Raw genomic sequence first — 20,114 nt, 5'->3', positions numbered from 1 at the left:
TGGCGATAGGAGCGGAAGCTATTTGGGCGAAAGATCTGGAAAAAGTAGGAGCTACTTGAGCTCTGTACTTTTTCCTCGCCTCAAAGTACGGGATCTTTTCTACCGTCTTGATCTCCATTATTTTCCGCTCTTCTATCAGCTTCGGGCATTTGCGGGAGTACACGGGATGAGCACCCTCGCAGTTGACGCAACGCTGGTCACCATTGCACTCACCCTCATGCTTGTCCAGGCCGCATCGTGGGCAGGTGGCTTTGCCTTGGCACCTCGTGGCCATATGACCGAACTGCTGGCACTGGAAACATCTCAGGGGTGCCGGTATGAATGGTCGCACTGGGACCGATTCGTATCCGATAAACACTCTGTCAGGGAGTTTGTCACGCGCGAACGTGAGTACGACTGATGTCGAGTCGATTTTCTCTCCGTTGCGCCTTGTAGTGAGTCGACGAGCATCAGAGACTCCTTGGGAGGCCATCTCACGTTTGATCTCGTCGATCTCAACGTACAGCAGATCAAAGTGGCTTATAACTCCCCGACAGGTGTTTAGGGTGGAGTGCACCTCGACCCTGACGGGAATATCATGCAGCTTATTAACCTTAAGTAACTTTTCGCTCTGGGCTTCATTTTCAGTTTCAATGAGCAGTGTGCCATCGCGAAGCTTTTTAGCTGATTTCAGCTCCCCGGGAACCAAACCCGACAAAACTTTACGAATAAGGAAGGGGGACACCTTTTTCAGGTTCTCCCCTTCCTTCTGGCACCTCATTACTAGGTAGCGCTGACTAGCGCCGTTAACTTTAACTCTCCCGTCGTCTGGACGGGATCTTTTTGTTGGAGGTAGAGTTTCTTCAGCCATCCAAGTATATAGAATTCATCCCCTGGGCTCCCCACCCACCACGGAGCCACACATTTGGGACGCCACCCGCAAGCCGGAATGGACGTCAGGGCTACCCAAGGGATATAGGAACCTTTGACAGGGGATCCCTTTCGGGTTAGAACCTCCAGCGCAGGGGCCCTCCGAACCCACACGCCTTCGGCCGCCCTACGGAGACCCCCATATCTCCAGCACTAACCCGTCCTGGCGTACGCTCGGAAGGAGCCGCCAAGCTCCCCAGCCGCCAGGAGCCGATTGACCGAGCTGGGCTCTTCTCGGCCGCCCGTTTTCGGGGAATCCAGGGCCGGAGTGGGGTATTGAACTCCGGCCCATACCGGGTTTCCGACGCCCAGCTGGGTGCCGGAGAACTTACCCACCAGGATCCCCTTCTCCCCCTTGTACGGGTCTCCACGCACGGCAAACACGTGGGTGATTCTGGACGCCAGATGTTACGGCTACTCAGAACAGCAGAGTCACATGCTGTCTGGACACTCTCCGAGCGAGCGACGGGGTTTTTTAACGAGCTTGTCTCCTCGGTGGGCTCGGGTCCGTGGGGGCGCGGCTCCCCAAAGGAAGAGATTACTCTCTTCCCCCCGTGCGGGGGATTTAATGGTACTTCCAGCCGTAGTATCGGTGGGTGAGGAGGGCAGAATTCCCATAGTCATTTGCAACTTGAAAGCTGATACAAAAATTCTGAAACGAAGCACTCACGTTGAAGCTGATTTTTTTCATGAGCAAAAACACGAGCGTTCTTGAGGCTCAACAAGAGGACGATAATTTCTGGCCTGACGTAATAGGAACCGGTGAACTTATGACCCTTTTTGATTTTAGCGAAGTGCCGCTCGACGCCCTCGAACCACTCCAAAATCTTGTCGCTGAGTTCAAGGAAATATTTCTACATAAAGATGTTGTGTTAGGGTGCAAGAACGTAGTCAAGCATCGGATTGAGGTAGGCGAGGCCACACCCATAAAAAAACGTCCCTATCGCGTCCCGCGTTCACAACGCCAAACTCTAAATGATGCGATTCGGGAGATGTTGACGCAGGGAATTATTTCTCCCTCTGAGAGCCCTTGGTCAGCACCAATAATCCTCGTTAGAAAGAAAGTAAGGGAGGATGGAATGGTGACGTACAGGCCTTGTATCGACTACCGAGCATTGAATAATGTTACGAAAAAGGACGTATTCCCGATCCCAAATATGGACGAAGCGTTTGATCAGCTAGCTGGCGCCGCCTTCTTTTCCTCAATGGACCTTTGTAGTGGGTACTGGCAGGTAGAGATGGAAGAAGAAAGAAGGAGTACACTGCGTTTAGCACACCGGAAGGGCACTTTCAGTGCAATCGCATAAGCTTCGGCTTAGCAAATGCTCCGTCAACATTTATGAGGTTAATGACAACCGTTCTTGAAGGAATCATAAACAACGGTTTAGTCTACCTGGACGATATTCTCAGATATGATCAGAACTGGGTTGATCATTTGAAGGGCCTTAGGAAAGTTTTTGAGAGGTTGCGTGAAGCCAATCTGAGACTGAATCCCAAGAAAACTAAATTGTTCCGTAAGCAAGTCCTTTTTCTGGGTCACTCGATCTCCGCAGAGGGCTTGCGGCCCGACGATACCAAAGTGGAAGCAATTAAACGATTTCCTCCACCTAAAGATACCAAGCAGCTCCAATCATTTTTAGGTCTGGTGGGCTACTACCGTAACTTTATACACAATTTCGCCCGTATATCCAGTCCTCTTACAAAAAACCTTTCAAAAAATGCAAACTTTGCTTGGGAAAAGGATCAACAAACTGCCTTTGAAACATTAAGGGACTGCTTGATTTCGCGACCTGTCTTAAGATACCCTGATTTCGCGAAACCGTTTATTCTAACAACAGACGCGTCCTCGCTGGCAGTAGCAGGAATTTTGTCACAGCCAGGGGAAGACGGCGAACATCCAGTAGCGTACGCTAGTAAACAATTGCATGGAGCCCAAAAGGCGTATTCCGCCACCGAGCTTGTATGCCTTGCGGTTGTGCAAATGGTCCGGAAATTTAGGGTCTATCTTTTGGGAAAACATTTCATACTGCACACGGATCATAAACCTCTCCGCTGGCTTCTGAGCCTTAAAGAGCCAATGCCAAGATTGGCGCGATGGGTCATGGAATTAAGTGAATACTCGTTTGAGATACAACATGCGGACCACGCGGACTCACTCTCCCGAGCGATTCCAGAGGTTCTTCTGTATGCGCCGAGGGAACCGCTCAACCAAGAGTCACCTCCAGGAGTCAGTTAGCTTGGCGGAAGTGGGAGTTCTGACTCCCACCATCATCTCCCCCGATCTCTTAAGGAGGGCGATAAACAATGCAGTGCTAAAATTGACACCTGACCTGGCCTTCGTTGGGTTTGAGAGAGGTCAGGTATGGCCCTTATATAAATATGCTCATGTGCGGGTGTCACGCCAAGGTGGCACTATCGCCTTGATAATTGTGCTGCCATTGACTCAAAAGGGAAGCATTTTTACCCTTTTCTCGGCACATTCCTTCCCAACTCCGACAGCAGAGGGCGGTCAGGCTGTCTTTGCGAGGCCAGACTTGCCGTACCTTGCGGCCAGTAGTAACAAAGACGAATTCGTCTTACTGCCTCTGGATTATTCTCAGCACTGCGCTAAAGGAGAGGTTGACGTCTGCCCACCTAGATACCCTATCCATTCCACCATTGCAAACTCGTGTAACATAGCCATGTTTTTTAATAATAATGAATCCATCCAGCAAAATTGTGATATTCATCTCACAAAGACCCCCTTTAAAGTATATATAAAAGGTGAGAAGTTGGGTCACTGGTTGTTCAGCGTGAGCGAGGAAATAACTTTAAACATCAACTGCCCATTTAATTATTCGAGGGTGAAAGTCCGAGGTCAAGGTAGTTTACAATTGTCATCCGGATGTTCGGCCCACGACGGTTTGCAATACCTGCCAAGGACAATGGAGCCATTTCATGATACCTTAGTCGCTTCGACAGCAATTTCAGTTGAACCTTTTAATGTTACCTTTTCAATTAATTCAACATTTATCAACATCGCCAATCATTCCGATTCACTCCGTAATATTATCACAAAATTGGATAGACTGAACACACACAATCTACCCTCTATCTCAATGAAACACATCGAAAGAGATGTAAAACTTCTTTCCTCGGTGGGAGAAGATGTGTCTAGAGTAAAAATTTCAGGATCAGTACTTGTGATAACTGTTTTTGTTGTGCTTTCCACTGCTATAAGAATATTCGTATGTCGTATTAACAAAAAATATCGACCTAACTGTGATACAGTTAAGACATTGCCAACTGTAGCCACGCCAAACGACAGGGCGGACACTCAAAATAGTGCTGTCAACATCATAAATATTAAATCACATGTGCCTCTGTTTCCAGAACTATAAGCAAGATCTCTGTAGACTGCATATTTATGTATGTGTATATATGTTTTCTATCTCTTTATTTACATTCCTATTTGAATTTATATTTATATATATTTTATAATTGTGTGTTATGCTGAAACCATTTACAATATTTTTTAGATTCAAAGGGTATTATTTTTCTGTAACCAACAATAATATGTTGCATATACTTTACCTTATTTTTGTACGAGGAAAAGAGAGAGCCTGTTCTATAGACGTTTCCCCCGACACTATTTTGCCACGCGGGTGATGTCGAGGGTATGTACTCATCATTCCCTCGTATCGAAGATAGCATCGGAGCTATGAGTTTCCCATGCATCACCCTAATTCCATGAATTTAGATATCGGGCATGACTCAAAAGGGCACGACTAATGCCGTTGGCCGGTGACGTAGGCTGGGTAATCCTGACGTCCCTGATAACGGCCCTTGCCTGCGTCACTCGGAGGACAAGAGTCACTCGCAGGAGCATGTATAAATTCGGCTGCCGGCAAGGCCTCAGGGTCAGTTGGCTACGCACGTCGTGACCGCGTCTAGCACGAAGCCGTTACGCTCGCCGTGACTTCGGCTAGACGACCAGACCAACCTCCCGCCCTTATCCTCGAGAGACGAAGGCTTCGCCAAGGGGTACGCTCGCCGTGCCCGCGCCTCTCGCTTCCCGACTTTCCCTCCGGCCGGCTCCGTTCCGCGGCTGACGAAAGGGGTACGCTCGCCGTGCCCGCGTCTGCACCGTTCTTCTGTCGCCCAGTCGCACCCTTCTCCAAGGTGATCGCATCCCGGTGTCCGGCTCTCTCTCTTCCTCACGTCGCAACACGTAAGTGATGTCACTAATGTACTGTATTGCCCTTGCTTTAGGAAAATATACATTTATCATGTCTCCGGGTAATTCGGCCTAGTAATTTCCGAACCATTCAACCTCTCGACGCTCCTTATGTCGCCACTGCGACAGCAGGATTAGTTACGGGGGTGTGTATCAGGAAAGTTCACTTTGTAGAGCAATCGCCACAAATTCCCTCAACTTCCCTCCAGACAAACCACTACCCAACAGGCAGAGGCGGGTGCCATTTGTGTTTGTTGCGGATGATGCGTTCCCTCTGTCTACCCGCATCTTAAAACCCTACCCCAACAGAGGATTGACAGAGGCACAAAGAATATTTAATTATGGACTTTCCCGGGCCAGAAGAGTAGTGGGGAACGCATTTGGAATACTCGGTAATAGATTCCGTGTGTTTCTAACTACAATTAACCTGAGCCCACATAAGGTGGAGAATATTACGCTCGCCGCAGTAGCTCTGCATAATTTTTTGTGTGTTAAAAATGGTGCTAGCTATTTACAGAATGCCCAAGATGAAGGGTGTAATTTAATTGTAATGCCTCCTCAGGCGGGTAATAGGCCTACTAACTTGGCTATTGAAGTAAGGGACGAGTTTAAAAACTATTTTCAGCACTAAATTGCTCATTTAATGTATTTTTTATTTCGTGTTTTAAATGATGAATTGTCAAATGACATTTTTTTAAATTAGGTATTTTTGACATACTTTCTCGTTTGTAGTAGAAACACCATCTCCTCAGAAGTAACAGCAAGATGCTGGCTGTGAATGTCTCTTGGGCTTCCCATCGGGTTGGGCACTCGATTTATGCTGATGTTTTAATGAAATATTTCTTCATTATCCTCTTAGCTAGTTGAATCAACTTGTAGAATACAGTTCAATCGCCTAGTTGTTGAGTCTAACATTTGTCTCAAGCACTCCTAAAGACAAAAATATTTCATTGAAACATCAACAGAAAAATGCTTATTTTTGCAGATATATTATTCCCAGGCTGCGATTTAAAAATAAGTAAGCAGGAGAAGAGTTGTGCCCTTCAGGACTGTAAGGAAAACTCAGGAAATCTGCAGAGAATCCTGCTGAAGAAGACCCTGAGGGATGAGTACATGAAGGGGCACAGAGCGTCGGGGCAAAGGAAATCCTCAAAAGGAAATCCTCAAAAGGAAATCCTGGTCCCGATAAAGATGTGTTGGCAGCCATCCAATGTAAGTTCTCCTATTTAAAAACTGCGTTGCTTGTTATATTACCTTTTCAAAAAACTTCTTCGCCAATAATCTAATTTCTGTCACAATTTCATATTGTAAATGTTGGGTAGTGTTAGAAAGGGGTCTCTAATACAAAACATAAGCATAAAAGATAGTAATTAAGATTGTCCTCAACACAACGACAATATTGCAGCATTCAAAAATTACTAGTCTAGGGGCATAGTGCTTGCAAGGTTGACACATCACACGAGTCAAGTAATTAAATTGACAGGGACGAAAATGACATAAAACTTGGTCTAAGGGGAAAGAAACCCACCTTCTGCACGCGTTCCACAACTGGGAGTCGAGGTAGCAGGAGATGACGGCGGGGACGGGGCTTATGGCACCCAACGGCCTGGACCGTATCACAGTTGACCGCTGCCAAGGTAGTAGCGTGCACGAGAAACGCAGCGACTCCGGCAATCTACATAAAAGTTGCGAAGGCTCCTCCGGGATCGGACTGCGCAGGACGGGTGGTGGTGAAGGGCCAAGATCCGACGGTTTATCCCGACGAGTACGACGCTTACCTGAAATTAGGAGAGTAAACAAGTCAGGGTAGACTTTTTTTGCTTCTGCGCATGCTCTTCAGTTTACAACGAATAAATCCCAGACGCAAGACTGAGATTGGTGAAGATGTAAAGATCGGTGACCTAGTTAAGCTAATTCAGGATATTAAGAGATCGGCGAGTGCTTCTGCTTCCCGAACGTCAATTAATAGCGTCGAGGTTGACCCGTTTCCCGAACGCGCTAGGTGCCAGCAAATACGGAGTTTAATTCACTATTTCCGGTTTCAACCGTGCTAACAACTAAATTGCCAGAGTTCAAGCTTTTGAACTTCTAAAATCATTCCATTCCGCAAGTTTGGGGAAATCCTTTGGAATTCCCCAAATGAGCCTCAGTGCAGACATGAGAGTCAGTGCAGTGGCTTCCATCTTGTCTCAAAAGGCGCTGCTGAAGAAACACGTTCTTCCTGTGCAATGGCAATTATTATAAACAATTGATCGGAACAGCGATGGGTTCCCCCGTTTCCGCTGTGATAGCTAACCTCTTCATGGAAAAGTTTGAGCCGGTCCTACCACAAGAAACCTAAGCTGTGGCTGCGGTATGTTGATGGCAGTTCATCATACGGCCAGACGGTGCACACTAATTGAACAAATTAATGACATATCTAAACAGCGAACACCGAAGATTCGGTTCACTATGGAAAAGGAAAGCGAAGGCAAGTTATCCTTATTGGACGTCATAATTAAGAGAAAAGACGATGGCAGTCTTGGACATGCTGTACGCAGAAAGACTCGCATACTGACCGATACCTATGCGAGGCATCACACCTCCATTTTGTCCAAAAGGTCGTGGTGGTAATACAGAGTATACAGAGAGGAAAGAGGGCGCCTTAAACTGTAATCGCGAAATGCGCTTCCAGCCATGTTGTAAGCGTGTCAATGATATCAAGCATTGAGTGTTCTAACGTGGTTTGAAGGGTTGAAGGCTTTAAATCCAGTATCTTCTTCGTATTACGAAGTGCGAGTCGTATAAAATTTTTATTATTTAGGGAGCACTAATTTCAATAGCGGATAATGAAAGGGGAGGAGGATACTCTTGGCGTTCTGCCATTATATGCCAAATTAATTCTGGGATGGTGAATCAGCGAACTAACTTTTTTCCGTTTTCCAAAAGATCCCACCAGATAAGGTTAAAATTATTTATGGTATTAATATTTCTCATGATTACAGGAATTAGACACTTCGGGACAGGGCAGAAGTGTATGTTACCGGATATTTAATGAGGAAATGCCTGTAACAACATTATTTAGATGCATGCCTGAAGTACTCACGGGAGAACAATTTAATGGTTGATCCATCACAATTGTATTCTTTTAATAAAGCATTTGGGGAAAATTCCTTTTCTAGGTTAGTAATGCCAAATTCAAGCTTCGTACAAATAGTGGCTCAGATGGATAGTATTTTTGAAAATGTGTTGCCCACTCTTATTTGGGAACCTGGTGTTGGATGCAAACTTCTGGATCAAATGAGGGACATCAATTGCAATATTCCATGCCCATATTTCAACATTGGGTACTGTAAAAAGCTTTTTATAAGAATGAAGCTATACCATGTTATTCCGGCTATGAATAAAGATTCACTTCAGCGACTAAGGAAAGTCAGAAAAGTTGTTAAACTAAATATTCCGATACCTGAGATTGTATACATCTTACCTGCTGTTCTATGACCTTGCTGGATGTTTCTCTTCTATGTAATTTTTTTTTCACTCAATATGTGATTTGTGTAGCAGCTTTGTACTCGGTCTTTTTTCAACCGTACATTTTATTTTTCTATCTTATTTTATCTGTGAAGGAACCACTGCAGAAGATTGTCTTGTATTGTTTGCATATTTTGCACACATATTTCATTTTGTCTTCATGCTGTTATAATGTAATTTTTATGTTCATTTTTGGCAATATTCAACTTCATGAGCCTCTGTGATTAGAACATGGCCGACGCGCGCACTCCGCATTATCAGAGGGAAAATAGTAGAAAAAGAGTCGCTACTACCCAAGGCAGATAAGGGAAGCCTTGGAAATCCACAAAACAACTTATTAACAGAGACAATGGCTACCCAATTAGCAACGTCAGGGCCGGCCTTAGGGCGGGGCGACCGCCCCGGGCCCCGCGCTTTGGGGGGCCCCGCGTTCGTGAAAAAAAAATATACGATAGTTTTGAAAACGCAATTTCAACTATTACTGCATTGTTAAGTCCGTCCTAGACAAAAAATGATATTATGAAAAAGGAATAATAATGCAGTATTTTTTATCGTGCAATTGCGTTTGTCAATACAGTACTGTGTCGTGTGAGTGATAAAAACGAGTGAGAGAACTTGACATGAGTGAGAGCGGGCGCGGCTAGGTACAGTGAAACCTCTCTTAGAACCGATTGTGATGCCCGTATAGTCAATGTATTTATTACCCCTATTCAAAGACCACCCCTCACCCCGACCAAAAACCAACACTACCACGGGAATTTCCCTCCATTAGGCGACCAGGGAATTCTACCAGCCTGCTAGGAAAGTCTACATTGTAAGCAGCACCAGTTTGTACCTGCACTTACCAGAACAATTCGGCCGTTGAGGATAATTACCCTCTTGTCACGGCAGGCGGAGTGGGTTCGTAGGCTTGACCCTCTCCGTAGGGGTTCTGTTTTGTATACAATGTATTTTCTTTTGCTCAAACATTTGTAAATTGTGAATCAGCGAGTCCTTTCGTGGGCAAAACTGCCACTTCATATTTAAGTCGTGGCAGTTTGCTTTGAATGACGATATAAGAACAATCTCCGAGTCCAAGATGTCGAAGAGAGTTTGTTTGAGTTTAGAGGAAAGGGTTCAAGTTATTGAAGAACGAGATAAGGATTCATCTGAAAGAAGGTTAGCGGATTTGCTTAAGTGTGGGAAAACCCAAATAAACGGAATTTTAAAATCTAGGGAAGAAATTTTGAAAGAGTGGCAAAACAGTGACCGGAGCCGAGGAGTGAAAAGAAAGCGGCAAGAAAAATACGAAGGAATTAACTCTTCAGTTTTTGAGTGGTTTAAAGTCACACGGTCGAAAAATATTCCCATAATTGGCTCTTTAATAAAAGAGAAGGCCTTGCAATTTGCTATAGAATTAGGAGATGAAGATTTCGTGGCTAGCAATGGCTGGCTTGAACGATTTCGTGTCAGGCATAGCATTACCTTCCGTGGGATCTCCGGTGAATCTGGAGACGTAAGTGAAGAAGTGGTCTGTGATTGGATGATGAGACTTCTAGCGATTATCAAAACCCGAAAACAGCAGCATGTGTTTAATATGGACGAAAGCGGACTTTTTTTCCGTACTCTGCCATCTAATTCCCTGACACTTAAGTCAGAGCAATGCAAGGGTGGAAAGCTGGCCAAAGAACGATTGACCGTGTGTTTCTGTGTAAGCGCTGATGGAGAAAAAGAGGAACCCTTGGTGATTGGAAAATCTCTTCGGCCAAGATGCTTCAAGAATACTGATATGACAAAGTTGGGTATATCTTGGTATGCAAACAGTAAGGCAAGGATGACTTCGAAGATTTTTGAGGATTGGCTAATGACCTTAGACAGAAAAATGAGACGGCAAAATCGAAATATTTTCCTGTTCCTGGACAATGCTATATGTAGCCGGGTGGGAATGGGTGACGAGTCGGAACACGAAGAGTCGGTGCTCATCGCGAGAGTGATGTCTGAGTGCAAGGAGGCATCGCGAGAGTACATAGTTTCAGAAAATAATATCGGCAACCAGATCAGATCCCGAGCATCATTTCAACCTCGCATTAATCATTTATATTCTTGTGACCATCGGCACTCCTTAGCATTGCAAATCGGCATTGTTTTCGAACTGAATGTCCATCTTGCTTATGACTGGTGGATGGAGAATAAGGTGTAGATCCTCGCGAAAGGAAATGGTGAAGCAAGTAGAATTCCTTCCTCGTGGGGGATAGATGTGTAAAGGGACACGGCATGAATTGTTTCCATAAGGATGTCGCTGCCGTTGGGAATGTGGGAAAAATTATGAGTGTCAAGAAAGTAATAAAAGCAATAATAAAAAAGTAATGAAAGAAGGGAGCACCATTCCATGCCCACTTACAAGGTATAATATCATATTAGTATCTGGTAAAATTCAATTTTGTATTTGTGTCTGAAATAGTTTAACTAGTCTTAATTAATTGCATATAGATAGATAGAAGAAGGTAATACTTAGTTCACCGGGTCATCTAATCACTAAAAAAACTGCCAACCTTCCCGAAAAGGGGTCCAATTGCTTCTGAGTCGTTGCGCAAGTCTAATCACGTTGCGAAGTACTCACACCAAACTTGTCAAACTTGCGTTGGAAGTGGTTGGTGGTGTTGCATCACACATCAATTACGCATTTCTTTATTGAGCGGCATGCGAAAAGGCATGTTCATGCTTTTCATTTATACTTTATATTTTCAGAATTTTAACTTTCTCTTCCTGCATTAACCTGTGGTTTTCTACCGTATCCATAGGTTGCAGGTTCATTGCACTCTCGATTGCCATGGCCCTCTATCCATTGTGGTTCTCTGTGGCTGCTTTTTTCTACCTGGGATTCCGCTTCCTTTATATCTACTACTGCAGTTCCGACCGACGTATTTACAGGTAAAGTATTACAGGAAAAATAACATCAATGCGAATAAGTAACGTTCAAAGACTCATTACTGGGGACGACCAGGCCCCAAGGAGGCAGCTGGCGAAACGCCACCTCAACCACCGCAGGAAAAACCACTTCTATTGGTCAGTAAGGGAAGCGACGCAGTTTTTTAATATAAAAACGGGAGATGGTACTTGTCCATCGAGAGTGGGATGGCCATGTAAGACCGAAACAAATTGTAATTATCGAAGTGAGATAAGTAAGTGCAACAAATTACTTCCGATTTCAAAGAGGGAGATATACACCGAAGTACTTTTCAAAAAAATGGCACGGACAACATCCAATGGCCCATGAGAGGTAGTCACACAAATGAAAAAGTACATTGGGAAGCCTTGTGGGCACCTCCAACGCTGGGGAAAGAAGCTGAGGTGGCCTGGAGGTTGGCAAACCGACGAGGCCCGCGAGCTACGCAAGGGCGGCCGGAGCAGACAGGGGTGAGGGGCAGGCAGTCGAAACGGCGAGCGGCAATACCGCGCTTGATGTACGCCAACAACATGGCCAAAACCCGCGCCAAGAAATTTAAATCTCCCGGCACGAAGAGCGACCACGTGGACCCTCCCCCTAACTCAAATCGCGTCACCGTCCACCCCCCACGCCAAGGAGAAGGGGCGGACGGGTTGACGTCACCGGGCCACGTAGCCGGGAAGCCCGAATCTCCCCTCACTTCTCCTCACTCCCCTTTCCACCCACGCCAACGACGCAGGGACTTTCTCTTTTCCCCTACCCCGGGCCCCAAGACGAACGCTCATTGGCTAGCAGCAGGGCCCAGCCTGGAATATAAGGGGGGCCCCAGGGCCCGGAAAGACAGAACGGAGGAGGGAGAGCAAGGAGACGGATGGAAGTGCGAGCAGCCTCGAGTCGTCACCTTCAACTGCTACGAGGGTGGAGCGAGCACATCCTCACCCCGACGCCGTACTCGCGCTTTTTGCGAAGCGGCACAAGTCTCCACGGTGCAGCCGAATGCCGAGACGACCCCGCCTCGCCCGGAACGCCGCCAGAGCCCGCCAGCGGCAGGAGGAAGCAGCACGCCGACCACGGACCAACCTGGAGTTTCCTGCTCGACGCCGCCACCAGCCCCAGTGACCAGAAGGCCAACGCAGTCCCCCAGTGTCGAGGACTACCAACAGTGGGCAGCAGAAGCAGCCGCCCACCCCTGGCCAATCCTGAGTCCGCTGCCGCCGCCGCCCTACGCCCGGTATCAACTCGAGCCGCTCCTGAGCCCGCTGCCGCCGCCGCCGCCCTACGCCTGGAACCAACTCGAGCTGCTCCTGAGCCCGCTGCCGCCGACGCCGCCATCATACGGACTGCGACCACTCGACTCGCCGCTCACCCCTTACGCCACGGTGACCAGACTACCCCGGAGGATCAGCGACCCGAGGGTGGTGAGGATGTTGTTTGGGCCCTCGCCTCAGAAGCAGCCGACCAGGAGACGAACGCAGAAGACTGACTAGGCCTGAAGCCCGCGGCCGGACGCCCTTCAGGCGATTTGTGTGATTTTTTTGACAACGCCTGCTCCCTACGCGGAGTAAGGCCCCATGTTCCAACCAGACGACAATAAACCTGGGTCAACTAAAATTTGTAGTTGTGTGTATATTTTTCCTGCTTGTCCTTCTCCCAGACTACCCATGAGGACCCGCTCCCAGCCAGGACCCCTCAACGACTCAGCAGCGGAGGATACGACAATTGGCGCCCAACTCATTGCGTTGGAAGTGGTTGGTGGTGTTGCATCACACATCAATTACGCATTACTTTATTGAGCGGCATGCGAAAAGGCATGTTCATGCTTTTCATTTATACTTTATATTTTCAGAATTTTAACTTTCTCTTCCTGCATTAACCTGTGGTTTTCTTCCGTATCCATAGGTTGCAGGTTCATTGCACTATCGATTGCCATGGCCCTCTATCCCTTGTGGTTCTCTGTGGCTGCTTTTTTCTACCTGGGATTCCGCTTCCTTTATATCTACTACTGCAGTTCCGACCGACGTATTTACAGGTAAAGTACTACAGGAAAAATAACATCAATGCGAATAAGTTACGTCCAAAGACTCATTACTGGGGACGACCAGGCCCCAAGGAGGCAGCTGGCGAAACGCCACCTCAACCACCGCAGGAAAAACCACGACTTCTATTGGTCAGGATGTGGTTGGTGGTGTTGCATCACACATCAATTACGCATTTCTTTATTGAGCGGCATGCGAAAAGGCATGTTCATGCTTTTCATTTATACTTTATATTTTCAGAATTTTAACTTTCTCTTCCTGCATTAACCTGTGGTTTTCTTCCGTATCCATAGGTTGCAGGTTCATTGCACTATCGATTGCCATGGCCCTCTATCCCTTGTGGTTCTCTGTGGCTGCTTTTTTCTACCTGGGATTCCGCTTCCTTTATATCTACTACTGCAGTTCCGACCGACGTATTGTCAGGTAAAGTACTACAGGAAAAATAACATCAATGCGAATAAGTTACGTCCAAAGACTCATTACTGGGGACGACCAGGCCCCAAGGAGGCAGCTGGCGAAACGCCACCTCAACCACCGCAGGAAAAACCACGACTTCTATTGGTCAGGATGTGGTTGGTGGTGTTGCATCACACATCAATTACGCATTTCTTTATTGAGCGGCATGCGAAAAGGCATGTTCATGCTTTTCATTTATACTTTATATTTTCAGAATTTTAACTTTCTCTTCCTGCATTAACCTGTGGTTTTCTTCCGTATCCATAGGTTGCAGGTTCATCGCACTATCGATTGCCATGGCCCTCTATCCATTGTGGTTCTCTGTGGCTGCTATTTTATACCTGAGATTCCGATTCCTTTATCTCTACTACTGCAGTTCCGACCGACGTATTTACAGGTAAAGTATTACAGGAAAAATAACATCAATGCGAATAAGTTACGTCCAAAGACTCATTACTGGGGACGACCAGGCCCCAAGGAGGCAGCTGGCGAAACGCCACCTCAACCACCGCAGGAAAAACCACGACTTCTATTGGTCAGGATGTGGTTGGTGGTGTTGCATCACACATCAATTACGCATTTCTTTATTGAGCGGCATGCGAAAAGGCATGTTCATGCTTTTCATTTATACTTTATATTTTCAGAATTTTAACTTTCTCTTCCTGCATTAACCTGTGGTTTTCTTCCTAATCCATAGGTTGCAGGTTCATCGCACTATCGATTGCCATGGCCCTCTATCCATTGTGGTTCTCTGTGGCTGCTATTTTATACCTGAGATTCCGATTCCTTTATCTCTACTACTGCAGTTCCGACCGACGTATTTACAGGTAAAGTATTACAGGAAAAATAACATCAATGCGAATAAGTTACGTCCAAAGACTCATTACTGGGGACGACCAGGCCCCAAGGAGGCAGCTGGCGAAACGCCACCTCAACCACCGCAGGAAAAAACACGACTTCTATTGGTCAGGATGTGGTTGGTGGTGTTGCATCACACATCAATTAAGCATTTCTTTATTGAGCGGCATGCGAAAAGGCATGTTCATGCTTTTCATTTATACTTTATATTTTCAGAATTTTAACTTTCTCTTCCTGCATTAACCTGTGGTTTTCTTCCGTATCCATAGGTTGCAGGTTCATTGCACTATCGATTGCCATGGCCCTCTATCCATTGTGGTTCTCTGTGGCTGCTATTTTATACCTGAGATTCCGATTCCTTTATCTCTACTACTGCAGTTCCGACCGACGTATTTACATGTAAAGTATTACAGGAAAAATAACATCAATGCGAATAAGTTACGTCCAAAGACTCATTACTGGGGACGATCAGGCCCCAAGGAGGCAGCTGGCGAAACGCCACCTCAACCACCGCAGGAAAAACCACGACTTCTATTGGTCAGGATGTGGTTGGTGGTGTTGCATCACACATCAATTACGCATTTCTTTATTGAGCGGCATGCGAAAAGGCATGTTCATGCTTTTCATTTATAATTTATATTTTCAGAATTTTAACTTTCTCTTCCTGCATTAACCTGTGGTTTTCTTCCGTATCCATAGGCTGCAGGTTCATTGCACTATCGATTGTCATGGCCCTCTATCCATTGTGGTTCTCTGTGGCTGCTTTTTTCTACCTGGTATTCCGATTCCTTTATCTCTACTACTGCAGTTCCGACCGACGTATTTACAGGTAAAGTATTACAGGAAAAATAACATCAATGCGAATAAGTTACGTCCAAAGACTCATTACTGGGGACGACCAGGCCCCAAGGAGGCAGCTGGCGAAACGCCACCTCAACCACCGCAGAAAAACCACGACTTCTATTGGTCATTAAGGGAAGCGACGCAGTTTTTTAACATAAAAACGGGAGATGGTACTTGTCCATCGAGAGTGGGATGGCCATGTATGACCGAAACAAATTGTAATTATCGAAGTGAGATAAGTAAGTGCAACAAATTACTTCCGATTTCAAAGAGGGAGATATACACCGAAGTACTTTTCAAAAAAATGGCACGGACAACATCCAATGGCCCATGAGAGGTAGTCACACAAATGAAAAAGTACATTGGGAAGCCTTGTGGGCACCTCCAACGCTGGGGAAAGAAGCTGAGGTGGCCTGGAGGTTGGCACACCGACGAGGCCCGCGAGCTACGCAAGGGCGGCCGGAGCAGACAGGGGTGAGGGGCAGGCAGTCGAAACGGCGAGCGGCAATACCGCGCTGCCCATGCTAAGAATCAAAACAAAACGCATTGTGCCACTAAACACAGGACCCACGAGGAGGCTCGGCATTCTAATGCGGGCTCCGCCCGACACTCCCATCGCGGATTATGTAATAGCCATATCTGACGCCACAGGGGGTCTAAACATCACACATGCGGCAAAATTGTCGAACGGCAGATTTAGTGTTTATTTTAAGAGTGAGGAAATTCTGCAAGATTTTACGTCCGATCACGGAGGAGTGACTATTCATGACCAATTCGTTTTGGCCAGTCGGATGGTCAATCGCGTCGAGAGACTTGTGATCCCCAATATTCCACCGGAATTCCCGCAGTCTGACCTCTCAGAAATACTTAGCCAGATAGGGAGAGAAGTAAGCACGGTAACTCATCTCACCATCGGCATGCGGCGACCGGACCTCGCGCATATAACCTCGTGGCGGAGGCAATGTTTGATTGTCCGGCGAGAGGTCGTTACCATCCCTGAAAGCCTGCTAGTGGAATTCGGTACGGGTTATCACCGCATATATTTTAATTTGAATGAGCCTAAATGCACAAGATGCCACTGTGAAGGCCACTTCACAAGCTCATGCACGTAATAATGTATTTCTATACCAGCTATATGGAGGTTTTCCATTAGACAAAAAGACCAATCATGAAATTAAGCTTGCAAATTATCTAGCTAGTCTAGCCAAATCTGTAATATACAAGAGAGTGACCTTGTACTTCAAAAGGAAAATCAACAACGTTGATTACTGGGAGACTTTCCTAAAAGTTATAATCTTTTTAAAGGAGCGCTTGACTCCTATACATTTTGGGATTACAAAAACATTATGTCTTATGTCACCATAATAGCCTTTTTACATTGCGGTATTTTAAATTGTATTGACCTGGCCTTGTTAACTTATTTATTTATTGATTTTATCCTTCTGTTCCATTATTTATTTATTATTATTTTATTTTACGTAATTTCATTTACCCTTGTCCCTCCAAAAAGTGCCTACCATGTGGGAATCAGGGCTCATCAACATTTCTTGTATCTCACTCAGGATTTAAGTGTGCTGCATCTGATTCGTGCGGCGTTGGTCATCGACGGAAAGCGGCCTTCTCTCTTATGGTGGATACACAAGATCATAATGGATACACAAGATCATAATGGATACACAAGATCATAATGGATACACAAGATCATAATGGATACACAAGATCATAATGGAGAGACAAGATCATAATGGATACACAAGATCATAATGGATAAGCGAGGAAGAGAAGATTGTAAGCAGGGGTAACCAACCCCCTGGGCACAAACTGTCCCTCGAACGACCGCTTTATCACGTCTTGACCAAGAATATGTAAACGTTTATCTTTTTCTGTAAACTCTTCTTGTTTTACCGACCAATAAATAATAATAATAATAAAAACACACACACACACACTGCACACCTCAACCTCGTCCGCGTCCCTGGCTGATTTGTGTACAGTCTTGTGTCAGTGTCGCGTTTGCGTCTTCAGTCTGTACGTGTTTTGGTAGATGCGTTTAGTGAATTTTGAATTTTTTCAAGTGATAATGTGTTACTGTTTTGCGCTGTTTGCTCTGCAGTACTAGTACATAGCGAAACTGTTGTATTGTGTTACGTATACACTTGCTTATAACAAACCAGAGTTTTGAAAGTGCTGATGATATGTCTCGTGAAAGAGATAAATATCGCAAATATGAATCAGGGGCTACAAAGGCAAAAAAAAGTGTCAACGTGAACAATTCTTGAGCTCACAAAAAGGTGCTTTCGAAAAATATCTTCAACTTTCATCTTCAAAAACAACACTTGAGCATGAGTACGAAAATGAAGGTCAAAGTGATACTGACATTGACAAAGTCAACAGTTCCGAAGTTCCTAACCCAAAAATTTCTTAGACTGAAAGTGGATCAAGTTCCCACACAGTTACCATTCCAAATGTAGATGAACAACATCCTCCACCTGATTTTCGTCCGGATTCGGCTATAAACCCAAGGTCAGATTTAGGTAGGCCTAGTTGTACTGAGGTAGATTAGAGCCAAATCCAGGTACTTGGCCTGATATAATAACTTCCGAAATGATTGACAAACTTGTAACTAAGGGCCCAGTAAGAGTAGTAAATTCTGATTTTCCATTAAGTGAGAACCGGAGAACATTTTCACCCGATTTTTACATAAGAACTATGCAAAATGGAGAGAGACAAGATCGAAAGTGGCTGGTATATTCTAAAAACAAATACAAAGTTTTTTGTTTTTCTTGTAAGCTTTTTGGGTCTCCTTCAACTTCACGTTTAAAAAGTGAAGGCCATGATCATTGGAAACATTTAGGCGACAGGTTAAAATCACATGAAGAATCACCTGACCACGTGATGTGTCTAAAAAAATGGTTAGTGTGTGAGATGAGGTTGAAAAAACGGTCTGGTGTTGACAAATTGGAACTAGACATGTTAGAGACAGAAAGGTAGTGCTGGCGACAGGTCCTTTAGCGAATTCTGCTTGCTATAAAGTATCTAGCGCAACACAACATGACCTTAAGAGGAACACATGACAAACTATTCCAAGAAAATAATGGAAATTTTCTAGGGTTAATCGAAATGATTTCACAGTTTGACCCCGTGTTGCAACAACATTTGAGGCGCATAAAATCTAAAGAAATTCATGACTATTATTTGGTAAGACCATTCAAAATGAGCTCATTAATTTGATGGCTGACAAAGTAAAAAGTTATATAATTAACAATGTGAAAGAAAGTAAGTACTTTTCTATTATTCTAGATTGTACTCCTGATACCAGCCACAAAGAACAGATGACAATGATACTAAGGCTATTTCTTAACTTATCAAATGAGGCAGTAAGTGTAGAAGAGCACTTTATTGACTTCCTAAACGTAACCATGAAAACAGGAGAAGTTTGACGGAAACTCTTTTAACTAAACTAGATGGACTTGGACTTGACATCGATAACTGTAGAGGCCAAAGTTACGATAACGGGGCCAATATGAAAGGTCACCGAAGTGGAGTACAAGCACGAGTCTTAAAGTGCAATCCAAGAGCATTTTATGTGCATGTGCAAGTCACAACCTTAATCTTGTCCTTTCAGATGCCGCAAAATGTACAGCGAAGGCAATTACTTTTTTTGGAATTGACCAAAGAATTTATGGTTTTTGGAGCATCCACCCAAAGATGGGATATCTTACTAAAAAAAGATACCATCTTTAACTTTGAAAAAACACTCAGACACACGATGGGAGAGTAGAGTGGAGAGTGTTAAGGCAATAAGATATCAAGCAAATGAAGTTAGAGATGCCCTTCTTGAAGTCAGCAACAGCACTGATGATCCGAAAACCAAAACTGAAGCACATACTGTTGCAGTGAACGAATTAGAAAGCTATAAGTTTGTTGTAGGACTTGTAATATGGTATGACATCCTTTTTCCTATTAATGCAGCAAGTAAGGCACTTCAAGCAGAAAACATGGATTTGAAAATAGCAATCAACTCCCTCAATGGCTTAGTCAAACACATTGAGAGGTACCGAAATGAAGGTTACATTAGTGCGCAGATAACCGCAAAAGAAATAGCGGAAAATTTGCAGATCGAACCAAAGTTTGAAGAGAAAAGAGTGGGGCGGAAGAGGAAGATGTTTGATTATGAAAGTAGTGACATGATTGTGAAGGACCAATCTCCACAAGAAAAATTCAAAATCGATTCTACCCAATTGTTGACACAGTACTAAACAGTTTTCAAGAAAGGTTTGGGCAGCTAAACAAATACTCGGAGATTTTCGGTTTTTTGTTTTCCCCAGAAGTTTGAAATCTCTCCATAATGACGAACTGA

At 44.9% G+C, this 20,114-nt stretch overlaps 1 protein-coding gene across 2 annotated transcripts in view; it reads right to left on the bottom strand.

Annotated features, from left to right (window-relative positions):
• LOC124154187 (gamma-tubulin complex component 5) overlaps positions 1–20,114 on the bottom strand; it is a 93,661-nt gene that overhangs the window by 12,300 nt on the left and 61,247 nt on the right. For both annotated transcript variants that reach the window (XM_046527753.1, XM_046527754.1), the window contains exon 18: positions 6,654–6,903. In XM_046527753.1, the coding sequence (XP_046383709.1) occupies positions 6,654–6,903 (250 nt within the window). The remainder of the gene's footprint in view (positions 1–6,653; positions 6,904–20,114) is intronic.

This window comes from Ischnura elegans, chromosome 2, assembly GCF_921293095.1.
Source record: "Ischnura elegans chromosome 2, ioIscEleg1.1, whole genome shotgun sequence".
Lineage (NCBI taxonomy): Eukaryota > Metazoa > Arthropoda > Insecta > Odonata > Coenagrionidae > Ischnura > Ischnura elegans.
This window is presented reverse-complemented; position numbering and strand designations above follow the sequence as displayed.